This window comes from Stenella coeruleoalba, assembly GCF_951394435.1.
Source record: "Stenella coeruleoalba genome assembly, chromosome: 19".
NCBI lineage: Eukaryota > Metazoa > Chordata > Mammalia > Artiodactyla > Delphinidae > Stenella > Stenella coeruleoalba.
Window position 1 is genome coordinate 2,786,651 of NC_137165.1, and position 19,004 is coordinate 2,805,654.

Consider the following 19,004-nt stretch of genomic DNA (forward strand, 5'->3'; position numbering starts at 1 on the left):
GATGATAAATCCGTTCATCTATATTCTAATAATGTTTGATGTTGGCTTATAAATTTCGCTATCTGATAAGACATACTTATCTCCAGGCAGCTAATCTCCGAGAGAAGGGAAACTTGCGAGGTGACCCCATGGTCACAGCTCTCTGCTGGGGAACAGTTTCCATCATGGTGCAGAGCTGGCGTGTTTTGCGGGGGTGGGAGGCAGTGATCAGAGTGGGCACCCAAAACAGTGACATTCAGCAGTATGGGGCCTCAGAAAGGAAGACTCTGCAGAGAGGGGCCCCTGTGGTCCACAGGCGGGTCTCCATGACTCCATGGCTGAGGACTGTGCTGTCCACGTGTGGGTCCAGGCCACTCGGGGTTCACCGGGTAGCCCGAGGCTGGACCGGCTCCTGGAATGGGATGGATGCAGACACGTATCCAGACAGGGGGTGAGGCCGGGTCACGTGCAGGGGAGGGCGTGCAGGCCGCCTTTGTGGTGATTTCACCCGCCACCTGCCACCTGCCCCCCGCCCCCCTCCCCCCACGTGTGCACGTGCTCTGTACTGTTTCTCACCAAATCTTCAAAGGAAGCTTGGGTCTCCCCAGGACTCCTTCCTAGACAAGCTGAACCTTGCTGAGGAATGAGCTGATTTTATCCTCCATGAGCTATAAATTGTTACATCTCCCCCCCCGCAAAAAAAACCCAGTCTGATTCTACAGCTGTGACAATAAGACGTCTCCAAAAAAGGTCCAGGAGGTCCCAGAGAGGGGATGCTAAGGCCTCCCTGTGCCCAGGACAGCTGGTCCCTACAGCAGGGGACAGACGGCATTTTCTAATCAGTCTCCTGTCTTCTTCCCAGAACCTTCATTTTTTTTTCCTTTTTAACTTTTTAAAAACTCGTGCATTTAGTGCACACAGGGTCGACCCGCTCATAGAAATCTAGCGGAGGAGCCTAGAGAGGCCCTGAGAGAAGATGAAGATGGGGTGGGAGCACAGCCATATCCTCGGTGGGGTTGAGGGGACCCACCCGTGTAGGCTCGGCAGAGTGGTTCCTGTTTTTACCAGATGTTGGTGTTTCCAGGCAACAGAAGCAAATGAGATGGGCCTTCCAGAAGCGGAAGCTGTGGCGTGTTGGGTTCTGCTCTGCTCCGTCCGTCTGCGTTAAGAGCGCTGCCTCTCCACTCGCCCTTCTGGAGCTTGTCCGCAATCTCAGCCCCTCCGATTATTTTCTTGGATGTTCACTAAAGTTGGTTTAGCTTCCCCTGTGCCCTTCAGTGTTTCCATGTTTCTCAAATGACTTTTGCTGCCCTGAGGACAGAATTCTCTTATCTTAGGAAATTTTCTTCTAAGTGCTCCTAGAAACTTAACCTATTTTGGAGATGCTCAGAATGTTACCTTTTTTATATCTGAGCCTTCCTTTCCCCAGAATTTTCTCTCACTGAGAAATACCTCTGAGGTATTTATATCCCAGAGAAAGTTAAAGATAATTTGCAGTGAGTGATCACCCTTGGGAAAATAATCAGCAAGTTTCTTTTGGTTGTCGCTCTGCTGTTTCCCGCCAGTAAATCTTATAGTACCTAAACTGCAAAATGTTGGCATTCTTTTTAATAGCCACAGTTCAGCCCCTTAAGAAGATCAGGGTCCCAGTTTCTTTCCTTTTTCCTTCCTAATCCATCCCCCTCCCCCCTCCCCGTCCTCCGCTCCCTCCCCCTCCTCCCTCCCTTCCTTTCTGTTTTATTGATGTAGGTTTTATTGTACATACACACGTACAGCTCAGTGAATTTTCACAAAGTGCATGTAGCCCACGTCACGAGCGTCCAGCTCACGACACACAGCATTGCCCCCACCCAGAATCCCCTTCGTGCTCCCTTCCAGTTACCGACTTCCAGTCAAGGATAGCAGTTATCGCAGTCAGTGTTACTCAGGAATAAGTAACAAGGCAAAGAATTGAGGCTCTATCTTGTAGAATGCCTTGTTGGCCGTTTTCCTTTTTTCTCTAAGTTATTCTTTTGATGAAGCCCTAAGATTCAGCTGAATGGGCATTAGGAAGAGGAAGACATCGTATTAGCACTCACAGGGTGTTTGTGTTCTTGTCTTTGGTCAGTGCATCTATGAGCATTGAGGACTGTTGCCCGCAAGCTCGGCAGGCCTCACCCCTCACCAAGGCTGAGCTGACCTTGATCATCCCCAACTGAAAAGAAGGCTTTTCATCCTGTCCAGGGGTGGGACCTGGAGTCAGTAGTCACCTTGTTCCTTGGCCCAGGAAACTGTCCTCTCTGCCCTTACCCGGCACCCCGGTCCCATCCACGAGTACCTCCTGCTGTGTTTCCTTGACCTCTCTGGTCACGGCAGTGGGGCTGGGCCCACAGCCCCTGCCCAGCTACCCTGGATGCCTTTCTTGTCCAGGGAAACTGGCCACCCAGAGATAGGTGGTCCCTGTGCTGCCACCGGCACCCCCAAGCTGTCCACACGGTCCAGTCTGCAGGGCCCCCGGGCAGGCCGTGCCGTCCCCAGGAAGCACCAGCTCCCTGCTCGGCGAGGCCATCCCCCTGCGTCCTCAGCATTTCCTGCACCCCCTCGGTCTGCTGACCAGAGACCCTCAGAGCACTCAGGTCAGTGATCCGAAGACGGGTGCACAGGTGAACGGGGATTCAAGTGAGAGAGACCCGGTAGGGCACACATCAGCTCACCCCTTTCCTGTGATTCATGTGAAAAAGGCGGCCGTTATCAAATTGTGTCACCCCACAGCTAACCCCTCACTCACCCAAATATACCTTGGGGGGCAGTAAGGAAGCACATGGGGTGGTGATATAGCAACAGGGCGACCGCTGAGGCCTGATGCCTCCGCACGCTGGCCCTCACCTTCGGACCAGAGGGACCATAGATGCACATGTGTTTAGCTGTCCCGCCAGCTGTGCTGAGGTGGGAATTGTTGTTACTCTTGTTGTTCACGTAGAACCATGGACAGTCTCAGATGACCTTCAGGGAACTAGAGCTGGGTCGTTCCACCCAGAGATAAAAGTAAGGTTCTTTTGATAACATCATGTTCTTGGAATGAACGTAATGTGACGGAATCGTAGCCTGATGCCGTCTGTCTCTGCCAGAGTCAGAACTGTTCAAAGTCCGAAACCTGGGAAACGGTTGACATGAAAGAGAAGCCCTTCCTGACCCAGATGTTGGATTTGCTGAGCTGACCGGATTTGGAATTTCCATTATTCCTTTTTTTAAAAGCTAGGACACTGCCTCCTTAGTCTGGGACAGTGTTGGGTGGTCCCGCTGCTGAAACGTGAGGGTCTGCGTGTGTCTCAACGATCCCCGATGGCCTGCGAGGGGCTGTCCACCCGGAAGTGACCCGGCCATCTGCGCTATCCTGAGGGCATGAGTTGTTTTGATTGACTTTTCAACCCTGGCTTTGGTCGCACCAGATTTTCGTCTCAACCTGCTCAATAAACGAGGACATTTGCACTTCAGATCAAAAGCTGCTCCTGAGTGGTGCTCAGTGAACTAAAACAGAGGGTGCCGTCCTGGTTTTGTGAGGTGGATGGCATTGTCATCCCTCTGGGTCCCTTTGGGCTCTCCAAACGCCAGTGAAGATTGTGCAGATGGGGAAAAATGATGCTTTGTGTCATAGATGGCACGAGAGAGAAGTAGAAAATGTTTTCACGTTTTAGGAAAAGAAAGATCTGCCAAGTGTCAGACGCTTTCAATGTAAAGTGAATTTACACAGGAAGGAAGTCGGGGGGTGGGGAGGGAGGGAGAGAGAAAAGAAAGGGAAAAGGAGGAAGGAGACACAGCAAGAGGACACGTGCCCTGCAGCCGGGCGGGCGGGAGCCGGCCGGTGACTCTGGTACACCGGCAGCATTTCTTTTCGCTTCAGCTCTCTCACCTGTCAAATGGTCACCACACCGCTTACTGTGCATGGTGGTTCTGGGAGTTAAATGAGAAGATACACAGCGACAGGCACCTTGTAGACACTCAGCAAACGTTTCTGCCCTACCGCCCCCTTAAGTCTGGACCGCGGAGCATTTGGAAACACCGCCCCTCACGGTGCTGCCCGGTTTCCCTGCAGCTGGCCTGGCCCAGCCTGGCTTCCCCTTCCCAGGGTCTGATGGCCCAGTGTCTGCTTTGAAAGCTGGGAGTGAACTGGATGGACCGTGGCCCCGCCCAGCTCTTCCCTCTTCAGAAGGTATAAAGTCAAAGCACTTCCCATGTCTAGAGCAGCCCCCAGCCCCCGCATCAGGTAGCTCCAAAGTCCCCAGGAGGCTTTTGAAGCCAAAGATGCAGATGAGCCACTTGTCAGGGATCCCGGCTTTGGGTCCAGCCTGAGAACAGACGGGCCCCTCCCAGCGGGGGATTCGCAGACGTTTATGTCACACTGGTACCTGGCAGCTTGTGTGTTTGGTTGTGCTCTGGGCCACGTCCCTTCGCGGGGAGTGGGAGTGTGCTTGCAGACCAGACCCGGAGCAGGACACACAGCTGAAGGCGGTGCCCCCGAGGGGCGTCCTGGGGTCCCGGGACCACCCTGGACTGCAGTTGGAGGCGGGAAAAGACTTGTTAGAGAGGCCAGATGAGGGCCCTGGGTCCCTGGCGTGTCCTGGTTCAGGTAAAGCTGCATGTGTGGCGGCAACACTACCTCCTCCACCGAAAGCACCCAGGACAGGCCTGCACTCGGGGCCCCCTGGGGTGTGCCCTCCTGCAGGCGCTTGCACGGCCTCTCCCAGGCTGTTTCAACACATTCAGGCAGCCGCTGTGTAGATCAGCCTAAGCGGTGAGGGGTCGGTGGGCGTGGGAACCTGGCATTTCATTCGGGATGAGCCTGTGAACTTGGGAAGAAAACCAGCCCTGTTAGGATGAGCTCGGTCAGGGAGAAAGGCAGATGGGTGTGAGGGTCTAAGAGGTGGAGGTAGCCCGAAGCTACCAGGGGTCCTGCCTGGGAACTGTCATCTCCGTGGGCTGCCTGTCAAGTTGGATGTTGGCTTCCTTATCACTGTTTGCCAGGCAGCTCCTGGGGCCCCCGCCTGTCCTGAAGGAGGAGCTCCTTTCTCCCCCCCCTGAGATGCCCCCAAGTTGTAGGGAGAAGAGGGTAGTGGCAGGAATAAGCCATGTGGGTTTTTAAGGTCTTTTGTTTAGTCTTGGTCTCCCTGTTGTTAATTGGGGTCATAGGTAATGATGGTGATGGTGATGGTGGTGATGGTGGTGTTGGTGATGGTGATGATGTTGGTGATGATGGTGGTGGTGGTGGTGGTGATGGTGATGATGGTGGTGATGGTGATGTTGGTGATGGTGGTGGTGGTGGTGGTGATGGTGATGGTGGTGGTGATGGTGATGATGTTGGTGATGATGGTGGTGGTGGTGATGGTGGTGGTGGTGATGTTGGTGATGGTGATGGTGATGGTGGTGGTGATGGTGATGTTGGTGATGGTGGTGGTGATGGTGATGATTCTTCTTTGGCCACATAAGGCTGGGAGGTGCTGGGATGTGCAAAGCTGACTAGGTAGGCTAATTTGAGAGTAAGATGTCAGAGCCTTTGACATACCAGAGGGTGGGCAGAAGTTCCCTGCTGTTTTGAGATGTAGAGAAGAAACTTATGGTTACCAAGAGGGGAAGGTGGGACGGGGTGAACTGGGAGATTGAGATTGAGACGTATACACTACTATGTATAAAATAGATAACTAATGAGAACCTACTGTATAGCACAGGAAACTCTACTCAGTGCTCTCTGGTGACCTAAATGGGAAGGAAATCTTTAAAAAAAATGGATATATGTATATATATAACTGATTCACTTTGCTGCACATCAGAAACTGACACAATATTGTAAAGTAACTATACTCCAATAAAAATTAATAATAAAAAAAAGAAGTTCCCTACTGTTTTGAGCTCCAAAGGCTTTTCTCGTGCCTTTTTTTTTTTTTTTTTTTGGCCATGCTGCATAGCTTGCAGGATCTTAGTTCCCCATTACCCCTGTGGTGGAAGCATGGAATCTTAACCACTGGACCGTCAGAGAAGTCCCTTGTGCTTTTCTGTGAATGGATTTGGGCAACACCAGGCCACCATTCCTGGTACCAAAATTAAAGGTACTGCCAGCAGATTGGGCAGTGTCTGATCTTGTCTTACTGCAAACCCAGAGGTGGATACGCACATGGATCCCAGCACGGTCCCGTTCATAGTCTGTGACTTGGCACGGTTTGGTGATAAATGCTGCTTTTCCCCCACAGAACATCGATATCACCAATTTCAGCAGCAGCTGGAGTGATGGCTTGGCCTTGTGTGCTCTCCTGCACACCTACCTGCCTGCTCACATCCCATACCAGGAGCTGAACAGTCAGGAGAAGGTAAGTCCCCCCCCACCCCTCCCTGGTCACCCCTGTTACCCTCCAGAACACACAAGGTGAACTCCTCATACTTTCAGTACATCCCGACCGGGGTGAGGTTTGTGGACTTGAGGTGGTAATTGGGGTATTGATTCCAGCACAGATAACTACGGAGGACAGGGCTACACTGCAGAACCCCGCCCCTGGCAAATGTTCTCAGTTTCCTTTGTTACCTAGAAAAACACAGTGGAGCCCAGTTGACTGTGGCTGCTGAGAAGTTCCCGTCACCCGGTTTTCAAAGAAAGCCCTGATGGACTCTCACCTTCATGATTTTAAGACCTTGGCCAGCATTTTCAAAATCTTTCAAAATCCAAAGAACCAGAAAGCACCACTAAAAAGAGTTCCCTGCTCAAATAAGCTTGGGAAGCTGTATATTTGATCACACTTTTGGAGATTCACAGCACTCGTAAAGACTTCAAGAAGTCCTTTGTTAAAGAAACCTGTGTGACTCTGTTTAGCCCAACCTGTATCAGAGCCACAGAACCTTTTTAACTTTTAATATAATCACCCGTAACAGGAATCAGCGGACTTCTCCTGTTGGGGGCCAGTGGTAGGCTTTGTGGATCTGTGTTCTCTGTCACAGCTACTCAGCTCTACCACTGTGGCTCCCAAGCGGCCACAGATGTTTGTAAACAAATGGGCGTGCTGTGTTCCAATAAAACTTTATTTACAAAAACGAGCTGAGGGCCAGGATTGGCCTGCAGGCTGTGGTTTGCCAAATCCTGACCTAGAATATCCTAAAAATCACATTCCACAGAGTGTACTTTGGGAAACGCTGTCCCGGGCCCTGTGCTCATTCATTCAACAAGCATTTCTTGCCAGGCGTCAGTCACAGTAATAAGGGCAGCAGTGAGCACGTAGACAGGTTTTTTGTCCTCAGCAGGTGGACGTTCAGTAAACAAGTGAGTAAACCTGTAACAAGCAACACTGTAAATAAACAAAATGTGGAAGAACATGAGAGAAACACGGGGCTGTAGTGTGAACAAGGGGACCTAACTTCCTTCCACCAGGAAGGCTGGGAAGGTCTCCGAGGAGGCGGAATTCCAGCTGAAAAGCTGACATGAAGGAACCAGTGACACAAAGCGGGGGAGCTTTCCAGAGCCAGGGAGCACAGCCGAGGGGACGCCCGGTGCTTGCAGCCAGGGTTGCAGGGGACAGGGAAGGCGGCCTGCCATGCCGCCTGGCTTCCACAACAGCTGGCAGACGGCATTGGACAGTGACAGACGACGATTCCTGTTCTGAAAAGATCTCTCTGTGAAAAAGTGAACTGTCACGGGGACAAGAATGAAAGAGAGGCTGCAGTTGGGAGGTTGTAGGCATTGTGGTGAGAGCTCACTTCCCTGTTCACCCGTTAGTGCAGGCCAGTAGCAGCATCGTGGGTGGGAAGGCGGAGGAAGATTCGAGATACATCTGAGACGCGGAACCAGCTGGACACGGTGACTAAGTGGCTGTGGGGAGAAGAGAAAGTCGGAGGCGACCCAGGTGTCTGGCTGGCAGGACAGTTTGCTGAGGGGGAAGGAACAGAAATGTTTGAAAGCTCTGGTTTTGACTTTCTCACACTAGGATGTAAATAAAGTCCAAATGGTCCTGGCACTGGTGGCGATGATAACTGAACAAAGTGATTTAATTGTTTAAGGTGTGTATCGGTCAGCGTTCTCCAGAGAAACAGAACTACTAGGATTTGGGTGTGTATGTGTGTAAACACACAGATATATATACACACATACAGAGAGAGAGAGGGGGAGAGAGATGTTTATTTTAAGCAGTTGGCCCATGCAGTTGTGGAGGCTGACAAATCCAGGGTTTGCAGGGCGGGCTGGCAATCTGGAGACACAAAGTGTTGGTGTTACAGGTGGAGTCTAAACGCCGTCTGCCAGCAGAATTCCCTCTTCTTGGTGGGAGATCAGCCTTTTTTCCATTCAGGCCTTCAACTGATTGGGTGAGGCCCACCCACATTATGGCAGGTCGTTTGCTTTCCTCAAAGCCCACCCATTTAAATGTTAATCTCGTCTTAAAAATACCGTCACAGAAATACCTAGAATAATTTTTAGTCAAATATCTAGGTACCAAGGCCTAGCAAAGTCAACACGTAAGATTAACCATCACAGAAGTATTAAAGTTTCAGGGCATAAATTAAAATTTATGCTTTGTAATCTGTAAAGCAGGCTGGACAGGATTATTAAACATTTTGGGGGGGAAATGGTCCGTTTTGAATCATGTTACATCTGAGATGTCTGCGAAGTATGCAGGTAGCAATGTCAGAGGCAACTGGATAGCAAACCCAGGGTTCAGAGGGCAGGTCAGAGCTGGAAATAGAGATTTGGGGCCCCAGGAAGTGGACCAGCTGTGTCTAATTGAGCTTAAATGATGGAAATGTGATACATGCATGCTGTCCCGTGCGGTAGCCACTCGCCACATGGGCTGCTGATGGGAAGTGTCTCGTGTGACTGGAAAACTGAATTTTTAATTTTAATTACTTCTAATTAAACAGGGCAGGTATAGGTGGTATTAAAGCCGTGAGCGTGGAGGTCACCTGGGCCCCAGGCACTAAGGAAAGGCCCTCCCCGTGGCTCCTCTGCTCTCAGCATCTCACTTCTGACACCTCTGTGAACAGCTGTGGGGGGCCCACCCCACGTGATTCTGCACCCCCTGCTGTGTGGCCTGCAGTTTAACTCAGTTCTGACACTGTCCACTTGCAGACGGCGTCAGGTCCCACAGGTTAAGGGCTCAGTCCTCCACAACTGCCCACCCCCTTCAGACACCTGTCACAAGTCCAGGTTGTCACCTGTGTTTCCAGCCGACCGGCTGTAGATCAGAGGTTCCCAGGACCCCCTCCTCGGGTTCAGTTAATTTGCTAGAGCAGCTCAGAGAACTCAGGGAAGCAGCTGACTTACGAGGTTACTGGTTTGTTACAAAGGATATTAAAGGGTCCGGATGAGCAGCCAGATGAGGAGATGCGTAGAGCGGGGTCCGGGAGGGTCCCGAGCACAGGAGCCTCTGTGCCCTGGGGTTCGGGGCGCGCCACCCTCCCACACATCGATGCGTTCACCCGCCCAGAAGCTTTCTGAACCCCGTCCTTCGGGTTTTTGCGGTGGCTTCATTATTAGAGGCCTGATTGATTAAATCATTGTCCTTTGGTGATTGATTCAACCTCCAGCCCCTCTCCCGCCCCTGCAGGTCAGGGCGTGGGACAGAAGGTTCCAACCCTCTAATCCCGTGGTTGGTTCCCCTGGCAACCAGCCCCATCCTTCAGTCATCCAGGGGTTTAAAAAAAATTGCCTCGTTAACATAAACGCTGGTGTTGTTGGAAGGGGTTTGTTATGAGTAACAAAAGACACCTGTTTCGGGCTTCCCTCATGGCACAGTGGTTAAGAATCTGCCTGCCAATGCAGGGGACACAGGTTTGAGCCCTGGTCCGGGAAGATCCCACCTGCCACAGAGCAACTAAGCCCGTGCTCCACAACTACTGAGCCTGTGCTCTAGAGCCCACGAGCCATAACTGCTGAGCCCACGAGCCACAGCTACTGAAGCCCGCGTGCCTAGAGCCCGTACTCCGCAACAAGAGAAGCCACCGCAATGAGAAGCCCGCGCATCACAACGAAGAGTAGCCCCCGTGCACCGCTACTAGAGAAAGGCCGCGTGCAGCAACGAAGACCCAATGCAGCCAAAAAACAAAAGACACCTGTTTCACCTTTATTGCTCTGAAGCTGTTTCTGGAACCGAGGACAGAAACCAAATATTGTAACAAAAGATGCCCCCGTGGCTCCTACGTAGAAAATTACAAAGGTTTTAGGAGCTCTGTGCCAGGAACCAGGACAGAGCAAAGGTGCATTTCTTATTATAAATCACAGCTTCACAGAGGCACAGGGAGAAGACCAAGGAACAAGCTTTGAGGACTCCACACCTGTCAGGACAGAGGAGGGTGTCGCCACGGAAGGACAGAAGGTACCGCCACGGAGGAGACGAGCGGGGGCATGTGGAGTGCCGGGGTCCACGCAGCCCGGGCATTGCTGACAAAAAAATTAATCAGCTGATCTAACGAAGAGATAGAAAATTTTCTTGGAGCCAAGTTGAGGATTATAACCCGGGAACAGCTTCTGAGGAAGTTCCAAGAACTGTTCCACCCTTTAGAGGTCAAAGCACAGTTACATAGGATTTTGAGACAGAGGGCTGTGCATTAAATGGTTCACATGATCCAGGTCTGCTGCGGGTCATGGGTCATGACGGCCCCTGGCAAGACTAAGAAGGAAGGTTGCCTTCTAGGGAGTGTCTCGCTGGTGCCGGGAGAATGGTGCTCCTTGCGGTTGAGTAGGCATTCCTGCCGATGGGGAGGTCTGGTCGATGCCTAATGCAGATACATCCTCAGAGTGTGACGTTTTTGCCTGCAGTCGTGGGCGCTTTGCCCTCCAGTCAGTACGGATGTGTTGGAAAATAATGGGCCTAAACGTGTGTGTTTTCACACTTGGGATCGTGATTGCTTCCCAATGACGAAAACTGCAGCGTCTCCCCGGATGCCGATGATTTCCGCGATGCGCGGCCGGATGCCTGGATCTGGAAACCTGCAGAACAGCCAGGCGTCACGGCTCAGTCACTCTCTTGTCCTTGTGGTCCAGGGGCCCGTGGTCCCTACACGTGGGGTTGCCTCTTTTCTCCCCAATCCAGAACACTGTCACTGGGGAGCCCGCCGTCGGACCGTGGAAGGCTTCGGGTCTGTGAGGAGATGAAGAACTCAGCTCCAGGTGGCCAGAGTTTTCATTTTAAGATCATGGGGTGGGACTTCCCTGGCGGTCCAGCAGTTAAGATTACTCACTTCCACTTCAGCGGTTGCGGATTCGATCCCTGGTCAGGGAACTAAGATCCCACGTGTCACACAGTGTGGCCAAAAAAAAAAAAAAGATCATGGAGCTTCACAGCCTCCCCAAAGGACCAGCCAGCCTCCTGCTTCCTAAATGCCCCCATGTAGAGGCGCTCTGGGTGGAGGGACAGTTTAGCCACTGCCCTTGGGGAGCTTTGCCTTCAGGATGGGGAGAGAAACTCACATCTATCAGAGTTACTGATGGGGGTTCTCAGAAACAGTGTGTCAGCACAGGCAGATCAAATCATTACAAGTTTAAAACTGAGCATGTGTGTGAGACTCAGCCTGGGAGTATCTTGCTGGTGGAGAGAGAGGGATTCAGGCAGGGAAGCCTTCCTAGAAGGGGCCTATTCGAAGGTGGGCTTCAAAGGGGACGAGCTAATTTGAACGAAAAGTATGCTTTGACGTCATCAGGACGCGTGGAGTCCAGCCCTCACCCGGAGCCTGAATCTGGGGAGCTCTCAGTGCTGGGCGCTTCTCAGGTTTTTTGCTGAGCAACATACATCAAAAAGGGCACCAAGAGAGGCCGGTAATATTTGTAAAAACCCATTAAAATCAGAATTTAAAAACTGTACGATCTAGCTCTCGACAGCCCAGAACGTTCATAAGTCATGAGCTGTTCCTCCTTCCTCAGTGGAAGTGTGACATCGGTACTAGGTAGGGAATTTCTGATAACATTAACAAGGATGTCTCCTGAGACGTTAAAGAGATTTACAAACACGGGATGTGAGTTACAGTCAGTGGAAGGTTTGGTGTTTTTTCAGTAATAAGCCTATTCCTCTGTCCTCCTGTGAAACTCCCGCTGAGGTGCTCAGATTCAGGTGGTAGGATGGACCGTCTTTATGTTGGTGTCTGAAACGAAGTACTGATGTGAGGGGGAAATTCTGGGCTGGGGCTCCTCAGTCCCATCAGTTTCAGGCGAGATCCCCACTGCAGGGCCAGCTGGCAGCAGAGTCCCCATGGCTGGGGGCTTCCACTGTCCAGGGGCTGGAAGGTCCTGGCCGGGCACACTCTCTGCGTCTGTCTCCCCTCTGGCCTCCCCACAGTGGCCATGACGGTGTTCTAATGAGAGAATTAGGATCAAGATGCTTCATCACTAATGTCCTGCTGCCACCAAAACCAATAAAAGTCATTTTCATGCACCGGAAACCACCTCTCCCTGTAATGGTCCATGTCATACCATATGCAGTTTCAGAGTGTTTTCTGACAAGTTTTCGACTATTTCTTCTTTGTTCAATTTCTGCTTAGAAAACACTAGCAGTTTCATTAGAATCAGGATAAAGGGTCTTGGGGGGCGGGGGGGGGGAGTTCTGTATAAAACCTGAGGTTTAGAAATGCCTTTTCCTTAGACCTTACTGGTAATCAAAGAATACAAATTAAAACAAAATATTATTCTTAGCCTGTCACATTTGGCAGAGACTTTTGAAAATCGTAACATTCTGTGCAAGTAAAGGTGGGAGAAAAGGGGCCCTTAAACGCTGTTGCTGGAACTGAAAACTGTGTTAACATTTACAAAGCTGTTGGGCATTGCATACCAAAAACCGTAAAAGAATGTTTGTATCTTAATGTCTGGAGTAATGGGAGCCTAAAAACCATTGGCTTACAGACCCCTTTCCTCCCCCAGAATGAACCCACAGGACTTTAAGATAAGGACAAAGGCCTCATTAGCACCAGAGTAGGAGCTTCCTGCTGCTGGCTGGGGCTAAAGTAAAGGAAGCCAGAAGCCACTGGACAGCTCCCCTCTCAGCAGGACGGAGAGCAGTGTTAAAGTTTCCGCTCAGTCCATCCCCATTAATTACCTTTAATATGGAGGAAGGGGGCCGGCGGCTTGGGCAAGACGACCACAGGTCAACGGCTTTCCAAGGCCCCGACCACAGACCAGAAGAAAAGTGTTTTGCCGTGTTGTAGTGTTTCCCGTGACCTGGTACCTAGTACAGAGAGTTTGCCTCGGTATCCAGCGGACCCCTTAATCTTCAGGCACCAGATGTGCCGGAAAGGACGGAAAGGGGAAGTGGGGAAATGTATAAAATTCTGTAGAAAATCTAAATGCATAAAATTACAAAATTCTGCTGAGCAACAGAAAACGTGAATACATAGGGAAACATTCGTCTCTCAATTAGACTTACTTTACCAATTTAATTAAAGTTTCATATAATCTGAATGACTTCAAATGAATTACGGGAGGAGGTGTGACCAAATGATTCTTAAGTTCATCCAGGTGAAGAAGCATCAGAGAACAGCCAGAAAGGGTCTCAAAACAGGAACAACAAACGAGGGCTAAGTGATGTGGAGCCTCTAAAGTTCTAGGGGAAATTATTTTCAACATCGAGTTCTGTATCCAGCCAGATTATTAACCAAGTGAGATGGCAGAAAAGAGAAAATTTCGTATATGAATGCATCCAGAAAATGTATCTCTCCCACAGCCTTTCTTTAAGAGGGAAACTAAGAACGTGCTCTAGTAGAATGTGGTTCTCAGGGGAATTCCCTAGCGGTCCAGTGGTTAGGACTCTGAGCTTTCACTGCGGAGGGTGTGGGTTCAATCCCTGCTCGGAGAACTAATATCCCGCAAGATGCAGGGCACAGCCATAGATAGATAGATAGATTAAAAAAAATTTTTAAAAGAGCAGGGGTTTTATCCAAAAACTGACATGAGGTTTGTGGACAAAAAGTGTCGCCTGCCATATCAGTAAACAAAGGACGTTGTGGCCATCAAGCCCTCAGCCACTGCCTCCGCCCCGAGCATGTAACCTGTGAGGATCCAGGATGGAGGAAAAAAGCAGGATACGGGCCCTAGATAGTTAAGGTGCATTTCGGAGAAACGATTTCAGTGAGCCCAGACTCTTGCATCTTCCCATGCATAGAAAAGTGCTAAACTCACTAGCTTGAGAAGTTTGTTTTGTTCTTTAATTAGCAGAAATCTTTTGATATTCAACTACCTGGTTTGTTTTTGCAAAATTCCTATGTATTCTGGCTTCTCCCTGACCTATTCGGAACAATGCCTTCAGAGCTATCCGAGAGCCTGTCTCCCAGGCTTAAGTCCTCAGTATGTCCACCAAATAAAACATAATTCTCCACTTTTAGGTTGTGCTTTTTTTTTTGGTCAGTCGACAGGTTCTGGAGGACTCCAGGGCTGAAGGGTTTCATAGAATAATGATACGATTAAGAGCTTGGGGGTCTAATAAAGGGGGGCAATGAGAGAACAGGACATATTAGAACAGAAAGTCAGTTTGGTACAAAGAGAATATCATGGATTGTAAGCCATAGTCAGAAAGATAAGAAACCAGAAGATGAGAGGAGGCACCGTTCTTCTCCCAGCAAGAAAAATCCCAACAAGCAGAACTGAAAACAAACGGACTTGAGGACAGTCAAGGTCCAGGTCTGCAGCACACTGAAACGTGGTGTGGATTTGAGCCATTGGTCGAGTTACAAAGAAGAAAATCATCTGGAAGAAATGTTTTGAGGGGCACAGCATCACGACTGTGGAACTGGGGAGAGGAATCTGATCGCAGCTGCTGTGTAAACACCGCTTACTGTGTTCAGCCTTCAGAGTCGTTCTGTTAAGAGGGTGCTGAACACTTAAGTGTGGTTGAAGAAAAGGAAGCAAATTCTATCAGCTTTTAACAGTTTAAAACTTGACAAGGTGGATGAAAGGCAAGGGGACGTCTTCCTTGTCATCCAAAGTGGAGTCGGGAACGGCTGTCTGCAATTGATGGGACGAGAAATGGAGGTTTCAGGAAAATGGTCCAAGTCACAGACATAACTAACACAGGCACAAACGTGAGCTATGTGAGTATAATGCAGGGAGGAGAGAGGCACCTAAGTCCTCATTTATCTTGGGAAGAAGTTAGAAGGCAATGCCTCTGTTTCGGAAATCAAGCAATGGTGGTGTGAGCAGTTACAGAGATATGGAGGAGATCACCAGAATTAAAGAGAGAAACAAAAAGGTCTTCTCCCGAGGACCAGGATTGAGGGAAGCAACAGTTTTTCATATGACTGTGTTTAACGATGTGCACATATTCCTTTGATAATTTTTTTGGTCTAACACCATGATTAAACAACTTGATACCCAACGTAATGTGTATGTCATAAATCTTGACAAAGCAAAAAAATAAATAAATAACCGAATTAACAAAAATGTATCTTTGATGGTCAGGAATCAATCAATAATGTCATTTTTAGTGACAACGGTAACCTGTTAATCTTTTTTTCCCCGTAAACTATGATCATTGGTTGCATACTTGACTTCAAAACTTAAGTGTTTTATAAACAGTAGGTAATCTTTATAGGAATGTCAGTTGGTGTTTTTTCCTAGCAAAAACTATATATTTTTAGTTGATAATTTCATTGTCTTTGTCTTTTTAACCTAGAAAAGAAATCTCTTGTTGGCATTTGAAGCAGCTGAAAGTGTAGGCATCAAACCCAGCCTGGTAAGTATCCTCCTTCGTGTCCTTGTGATACTTTGTTCTAATCATATGAGGAAGAACTTTATACCATCTACTAAATAATTTTTACACAACAGTGAAATTCATCTGCTGAAGATATGTTACTCGTGATTCCTAATGAAAATTATCCAGTTGGTCTGACCACATGTGATTTAGAGTGTTTTCAGTGAAGATTTCACTGTGGATAAATTTCAGTTCTAGACTGAATTATCATTAAAACCCTCTTGTTCAAGGCACCTAGAAATCTGAATAAAATGTAATTTTAAAAATATTAGGGCTTCCCTGGTGGCGCAGTGGTTGAGAGTCCACCTGCCGATGCAGGGGACACAGGTTCGTGCCCCAGTCCAGGAAGATCCCACATGCTGCGAAGTGGCTGGGCCCGTGAGCCATGGCTGCTGAGCCTGCGCGTCCGGAGCCTGTGCTCCGCAACGGGAGAGGCCACAACAGTGAGAGGCCCGGGTACCGCAAAAAAAAAAAAAAAAAAAAAAAATCAATACATAGCTGATCTCTGAAGAAAGACGGGGAAATAACCAGATGCTGGAAATTAAAAGAGGCGTGAAGACCAGAGCCCTGAGGCATGTGCTAGGACTCTGGCCACCCCCAGGGTTGGGGCTGGGGTAGTGGAGGGAGCTCGTAATGAGCGGGCATCTGATGGGTATAGGCTGTGGTTCTTGCCCATGCAGGGGCAAGAGACAAGGCCCTGAGCTCCTGTAAACAGTGCATTAGTCCTGAGACCCCTGCACAAAGCCAAGGCTCACAAATGCTACTCTTACTGACGGGGAAATAAAAATCTCCACCTTCCAGTCCAGGGAGGTGATAAGGAAGCTTGGTCTCCTCCTGGGATTTTTTGGTGGCCAGAAAAGGAAAATCTCCTGTAAGGAAAGAAAACTGGGCCAGATGAGGTTTGGAGTCCAAATTTATAATATCTACTGCAAGCATTCCCCGGTTTATACTGTCTCTGCTGTTGGAGGCTCCTGGGCCCGTAGCACAGAGGCTGCTGAAAATACGCTCATAATCCAGAATTACAAAGCGCTCAAGAAAATGATCTACTTGACAACAAGGACCTACTGTATAGCACAGGGAACTCTACTCAAGATTCTGTGATAACCTATGTGAGAAAAGAATCTGAAAAATAGTGAATATATGTATATGTGTAACTGAATCACTTTGCTGTACACCTGAAAGTAACACAACACTGTAAATCAGCTGTGCTCCAATAAAATTTTAAAAAAGAAAAGAAATCCATCTACTTGAGCTAGTCAGCAGACACCACCAACAAGAGGATCACCTACCAGAACTTGAGATAATAAAACAGGAAGAGAGAGACCTCAAAAGACTGCGTTTAAACATATTAAAATCATAAGGAAAGAACACAGTACTATAAAAAAAAAAGACTTGGAGAAGAATCAAGTAAAACTTGTAGAAATTAAAATTTGGAATTAAAAATACCAGTTACCAGTTGGGCTGAAAACTGATTGGATACAGCAGAAGAGAGAACTACTGAATTGGAAACTAGATCTAAGGAAATTACCCAGAACATAAAACAGGGACATTTAAAAATGGAAAATGTAATAGAGGGGTTTTATTAGTTAATAGGTTTTTCAACTTCAAGAAATGGAAAACCCAACTAACAGTTGCTTCAACCATAAAGATATATATGTGTGTGTGTGTATATATATATGTATATATATGTGTATGTGTGTGTGTGTATATATATATATATATATTTTTTTTTTTTAGTTTCAGGAATGGTTCACTGCTCAATGTTATAATCAAGGACCCCAGAGTGTCTCTTCTCTTCACTCCACCATCTTTAATCTGTTGGTTCTTTGCCCTCATACTTGTTTCTCTGTGGTTGAACATGACTACCAAGCTCCAGACATCACTCCTGTCTGCAGGGCAGGAAGGAGGGAGAAGGGAGAGGAGCAAGTGCCTAACATCTTCCCCCTTTGATAAGGAAACCAAAAGCCTTCCCAGGGTCCCTCCAGCTCATTGGTAGTACTGTTATGTGGCCACACCAGCTGCAAGGGAGTTTGAGAAAGTAAGCATATAACATTTCTCATTCTCTAAATTTAGTGGGAAGCCTTTCAAGGGAGAGAGAGGTTGGGAACATCTGATAGTGTCTGTCACAGAGCTTAAGAGGCATGGAAGATAAAGTCAGACCGTGTCCAAGTCCCACGTCCAGTGGGAATTCCAGAAGAAGAGGAAAGAAAAAGTGAAGAGAGATAGTATTTGAAGAAGTGGTGCCTGAAATTTTTCCAGAATGATGAAAGACCACAGATTCTTAATGAATCTCAAACAGGATGAATAATACAAAATATCCATCCAGACACATCATAACGTAACTGCAAAAAAAAGCAAAGACGTATAATCTACAAATGATTTCTACGAACCAATAATAATAATTTAAAAAAACCTAGTAGAAAATTATCAAAGTCTGGAACAGACAACTCACAAATGGCCAGTAAACATTTAAAAAGATGTTCAATCTTACTAGCGATTAGGAAAATCTCAGTTGAAGTTAACAGTGAGACATACTTGTGTAACCTCAGAGGATGAAATGACAAAGGGAAAGGACAGCTATCAGGAATTTTAGTACCGTGACAGTGTACGCCAAAGTGTTTGAAACAGAACGGGCAGTTTTCTAAAAAAAATATGTAAATACGTTCCTTCAAATAGCAAATGTAGGGCTTCCCTGGTGGCGCAGTGGTTGAGAGTCCGCTTGCCGATGCAGGGGACACGGGTTCGTGCCCCGGTCCGGGAAGATCCCGTATGCCGCAGAGCGGCTGGGCCTGTGAGCCATGGCCGCTGAGCCTGCGCGTCCAGAGCCTGTAGTCCGCAACGGGAGAGGCCACAACAGTGAGAGGCCCGCGTACTGCAAAAAAAAAAAAAAAAAGTAAATATAAATATTTCTCCAAAACTTAGAAGTAGAACTTTAGCAAGTGAAATTCATTGTTTTAAATATAGTCACACACACACGAACAAAAAATTCCCAGTAAGCCCAAATTCCACTGAACCTTTAAGAAACAGGTGTCCCTGTTGTGTAAATACAAGTCTAGAGAATCTAAAAAGGAGTGAGGGGACTTAATGTCTGGCCAAGACGGCGTAGCAGAAACCTGATTTATCTTCTGAAACACTAAACAGCTAACAAGTGACCACAGATAATTTACATAAGGAATCAAAGACACCATGAGAACTTGTTAGAAGATGATATTATACACAGAATACGGTTTTCTTTGTGGTGTTACAGTTAATATTTGCTTTTTAAATTTAACATTTTTTCCTCTTTTTCATCTCACGTACTACTGTAGTGAAAGCTGGGGAGCAAATGAGATCATCTTGTTGAACTAA

General features: G+C 48.2%; 1 protein-coding gene across 10 annotated transcripts in view; it reads left to right on the forward strand.

Annotated features, from left to right (window-relative positions):
• Positions 1-19,004, forward strand: part of SPECC1 (sperm antigen with calponin homology and coiled-coil domains 1) — a 247,898-nt gene that overhangs the window by 219,438 nt on the left and 9,456 nt on the right. For 9 of the 10 annotated variants that reach the window (XM_079903737.1, XM_079903742.1, XM_079903741.1 and 6 more), the window contains 2 exons: positions 6,201-6,317; positions 15,579-15,638. In XM_079903737.1, coding sequence (XP_079759863.1) covers positions 6,201-6,317; positions 15,579-15,638 — 177 coding nt within the window. Of the gene's footprint in view, positions 1-1,063; positions 1,537-6,200; positions 6,318-15,578; positions 15,639-19,004 lie in introns of those variants that run through there. The other variant, XM_079903744.1, reaches the window with a different exon arrangement.